Source organism: Cupressus sempervirens, chromosome 2 (assembly GCF_028749045.1).
Source record: "Cupressus sempervirens isolate cs-2001-9-10 chromosome 2, ASM2874904v1, whole genome shotgun sequence".
Taxonomy (NCBI): domain Eukaryota; kingdom Viridiplantae; phylum Streptophyta; class Pinopsida; order Cupressales; family Cupressaceae; genus Cupressus; species Cupressus sempervirens.
Genome location: NC_143119.1, coordinates 30546239 through 30551079, shown reverse-complemented (window position 1 = coordinate 30551079; position 4841 = coordinate 30546239). Strand labels below are relative to the sequence as shown.

Genomic DNA, 4841 nt, shown 5'->3' with positions numbered 1-4841 from the left:
CGTGACCCACTAAAGAATCAAAAAAGTTAGTGGTCATGTAAATTGCCATCATTAAGTCCATTTTGAAAATACACTCTTTGTCATACATCAAGTTGTACTCCATCATTTAAAAGACTCTTTTTGCATGCATGATTTGGTTACCATCGGAAGATCTTGCTCATTCTGCTAGACTTGAGCATTAATGAATTCATGTCTATATTATGCTAGGCTATCCACCACATGGGTTCCTTCTCTGTAGACGTGTTGTAGCCTAACATCATTAAGACAATTCAGAATACACTAGGTGTCCTAACGATAGATGTCACATTCCCACTCATCTTGATACCCCCTTGACATTTTTAATGACTAACATAGAATCTCCCTCCACAATCAAATTTTGAATTCACATGTTGCTAGCTAACTCTACTCTCCACAAGAGCACAAGCACTTCTACCTCATTATTTTCTAGAGTATCCTCTGATACCAACAACTTGAGCATTCCAGTTTATTTCTCCCAAAAATAACCCTCTCTCCATGCTTTGACCCATAAAAATTCAATTTCAACTAGTTTTTGTTTTTTTTGGTGGGGGTGGGCGGGGGGGGGGGGGGCATGTGGGGTGGGGTGCAATACCATTTAGTTTGCAATTTCAATATGGGTTTTAATAGTGATAAGAAATAAATAAAATGTACATATTGATGCCCTGATAGTAAAAGGATTTCCATTAAATACATATTTTCTATAGAATTTTTAATGTATAGATAATTAAGGTATAAGGAAATATTTACTAAATTGAGGTATTGTCAATTGACAATAATACATAATTGTCATACATGAAAAGAGTTAAACACACTTTTGTATTGTCAACTTCGAAAAGATCTATAATTTTGATAGGATTCATATGTATATCAAAAAATATAAACATAATGCTTCATTGATTTCCTTTTGAAGCCCAATCTTAGGATTTGAAAATCCATCTTCGATGATGTAAGATTCATCCCAAATATTGCATTGAATATCGATTTTCCAATTCCCATCACAAGTAATGATTGTCAACTTCTCACTAGAGGTAGCAGTATAATAAATAAAATCCTCTTCTAAATTGATCACCATCATGATGTGACCCACTAAAGAATCAAAAAAGTTAGTGGTCATGTAAATTGCCATCATTAAGCCCATTGTGAAAATACACTCTTTGTCATATATCAAGTTGTACTCCATCATGTAAAGGACTCTTTTTGCATGCATGATTTGGTTACCATTGGAAGATCTTGCTCATTCTGCCAGACTTGAGCATTGATGAATTTTTGTCTATATTATGCCAGGTTGTCCGCCACATGGCTTCCTTCTCTATAGACATGTTGTATCCTAACATCATTAAGACAATTTAGAATACACTAGGTGTCCTAATGATTGATGTCACATTCTCACTCATCTTGATACCCCCCCTTGACATTTTCAATGACTAACATAGAATCTCCCTCCACAATCAAATTTTGAAATCACATGTTGCTAGCTAACTCTACTCCCCACAAGAGCACAAGCACTTCCACCTCATTTCTCAAAACATTGCCACATTTTCTAGAGTATCCTCTGATACCAACAACTTGAGCATTCTAGTTTATTTCTCCCACAACAACCCTCTCTCCATGCTTTGACCCTTAAAAATTCAATTTCAACCAATTTTATTTTTTTTGGGCAAAGGGGGTGGGGGCCGGGGCGGGGTACACTACCATTTAGTTTGCAATTTCAATATGGGTTTTAATAGTGATAAGAAATAAATAAAATGTACATATTGATGCCTTGATAGTAAAATGATTTCCATTAAATACATATTTTCTATAGAATTGTTAATGTATAGATAATTAAGGTATAAGGAAATATTTACTAAATTGAGGTATTGTCAATTGACAATAATACATAATTGTCATACGTGAAAAGAGTTAAACACACTTTTGTATTGTCGACTTCGAAAAGATCTATAATTTTGATAGGATTCATATGTATATCAAAAAATATAAACATAATGCTTCATTCTAGTGGAATAAATATGTTTATAATAATTACATTAATATGTTCTCTAATAGTAACAAGAAATGAAGATAATACATGAATATTCATGTCTTATAACAAAAGGATTGTCATTAAGTAGATATTGACTATAGAATTTGCAATGTATAAGCAATTGTGTTAGTTGGAAGCAATGACTAAATTGGGGCACCATCAATTCAAAATGGTGCATAAATGTGATATATGAAAAAAGTTAATCACATTTCTTGTATTGCTAATTTGTAAAACATTAACAATTTTGATACATAATAGATAATATAGAAATTTAAAACATCTTTAAATGTAAATGCTGTTCATAAGAAATTAGATAAATAGAAAAACTTTCTACAAAAGCATTCTCCAAGAACATAATAGAGAGATGAAGACTTTAAAGTTGATGTGATGAGATATGTTAGTTTTTTAAGAAAATATTTATTATAGTTACAAAATAGATATCTTTGTGACCATAAAAAACAAGAATAATTAAAATAAGAATGTACAAAGATGATGCAATTTTTTTTTTAAAAATATTTTCAAATATCATTGATATCTATGAAATACAATAATGAACAAATGCTTTACAACCCACTATCTCCAAAAGTAAAAACTTTATAATTGATGTGATATGATGTGTTGATTTTTTAAAATTTAAAAACAATTATTATATTTAGAAAGTGTATACATACTAAATGCTGAAAACTTCACAATTTATGCGATAGAGGTGTTGATTTTGTTTTGTCTTGGACAATGATTATTATATTTACAAAGTTTGTATTTATGCGACAACTGGTGAGAATGGGAAGCTGCTCTATCTGTCTCCGCCTTGTCGTGTCCTACCAGTATTCCTGCTTTCAACACAACTGCGAATTTCTCTTTCCTCAGTAGCAGCAGCATGGATTCCTCCCTGAAAGAGCCCGTCAATTTAGGACTTGGGTTCGTCTTTTTCTTAACAAGCTGGTTTCTGTACAAGCTGATTAGCAATGGCAGGAAAGTGAAGTTGCCTCCCGGACCGCGTCCATGGCCTCTCATAGGAAATCTCCATCTTTTGGGAAACCTTCCTCATCAGTCTCTGGCGGATCTGGCAAAGAAATACGGACCCATTTTGTTTCTGCGCCTCGGCTCTGTGCGCACCATTGTCGCATCTTCCCCTGCCATGGCAAAAGAATTCCTCAAAACCAACGATTTAGCCTTCGCCAACAGAGCAGTGTGTGCGCATGGGAAATATGTCTGTTATAATCATCAAGACGTGGCGTTTGGCCACTATGGAAGTTACTGGAGGCATCTCAGAAAGCTTTGTACGGTGGAGCTTCTCACGGCTAAGAGAAATGAGTCTTTCAGGTTTGTGAGAGAGGAAGAAGTGTCTGCCACGGTGGCCTCCATCTGGAAGGAAAGTGAAGGAGGAGCAAAATGTGTGGATATGAAGAGGACATTCTCCTCCCTCTCTCGAAATATCATCTGCAGAATGTTTGCCAGCAGAACGTACTCGGACCACGAATTGAAGGAAATTGGAGGGCAGGGTTTCAAGGAAATGGTTGACGAGGTCTTCGCCATGGGAGGCGCCTTTTGCGTGGGCGATTTCATTCCTTTTCTCGAGTGGTTTGATTTCGGAGGATTTCAGCGTCGCATGAAGGCTCTTCACAAACTACTGGATGGGTTTTCTGAAAAAGTAATCGACGAGCACATAGATCGCAGATTGGGAAGAGGAGGAAACTGCCCTAACGAGGAAGAAGATCGCGTTGAAGATATGGTGGACATGCTGCTTGACATGGCTGAAACGGAGGGTCAGATAATCTCCCGAGTCCACATTAAATGCATCATCGTGGTAAGCTGATCGAGAAAGCTTTATAATTGACTTTCACAAATAGTTTTAAACTTTGCTGCTTATCCTGGTATTGTACACTGCGAATCAGATCTTATTTACTGCTTAGCTGGCCCTTTTTATCGCTATTGTTTATTAGACCAAGCTTGTCAAGGATCACTCAGGTTTGCAACTTTACGTGCAGGACATGTTGAGTGCGGGAACGGAAACATCATCGACATTACTGGAATGGGCGATGAGTCAGCTGCTCAGAAATCCTGCCACTCTTGCTCGAGCACAGCAAGAGATCGAATCGGTGGTAGGCAGAGATCGCATGGTACAGGAGAGCGACGTCGTGAAGCTGGACTATTTGCGATGCGTGGTGAAGGAAACATTTCGACTGCATCCGCCATTGCCTCTGCTCATTCCTCACGAGTCGATGGAAGGGTGCCACGTGGACGGATATTTCATTCCGGCAAAGACGAGACTGTTTGTGAATGTGTGGGCGATTGGAAGGGATGAGAACGTTTGGAAAGATGCTCAGCAGTTTAAGCCGGAGAGGTTTGTAGGGAGTAATAAGGACGTAAAAGGTCAGGACTTCGATCTGCTGCCGTTTGGAACGGGAAGAAGAGGATGCCCTGGGATTTCCTCGGGCCTCTCCACGGTTGAGTTGGCACTTGCTCAGCTCCTCCATTGCTTTGATTGGACAGTGGATGGTGACGTGGATTTGGAGGAAGAGTTTGGACTCGCTATTCCAAGAAAAAATCCACTGTTTGCCCGTCCTTCGTGGAGGCTCACTGCTGATTATCCTGTTTAAGAATGTAGAGTCCGCGCTCCTTAAAAAAGTTATTCCATGTTTGATATTCATATAAAAGTAAGTAAGTAATTAAGTGAGTTTTAAAGTCCACGACACTATGCCATAGTTTTTGGGTTTACATATGGTGACAGTGATATGGGACTACCTCGTACTCTTTTTATTAGTGGATTATAATAAAAGACACTTGTAGTTTTCTTTTC

The 4841-nt window shown here is 37.6% G+C and overlaps 1 protein-coding gene across 1 annotated transcript; it reads left to right on the top strand.

The window, feature by feature from the left end:
• Positions 1 to 2736: 2736 nt before the first annotated feature.
• Positions 2737 to 4841, top strand: LOC149570923 (cytochrome P450 71AU50-like). Its single transcript, XM_089812477.1, has 2 exons — positions 2737 to 3848; positions 4030 to 4841. Exons 1-2 carry the CDS (start codon positions 2919 to 2921, stop codon positions 4639 to 4641), a joined length of 1542 nt encoding a protein of 513 aa, XP_089668603.1. The 5' UTR covers positions 2737 to 2918; the 3' UTR covers positions 4642 to 4841.

Bases quoted from the DNA above. Each gene is read 5' to 3' on its own strand.
- LOC149570923 (XM_089812477.1), top strand. From the start codon at position 2,919: ATGGATTCCTCCCTGAAAGAGCCCGTCAATTTAGGACTTGGGTTCGTC. The intron at 3,849-4,029 runs GTAAGCTGATCG...CTTTACGTGCAG, and splicing joins ACATTAAATGCATCATCGTG to GACATGTTGAGTGCGGGAAC.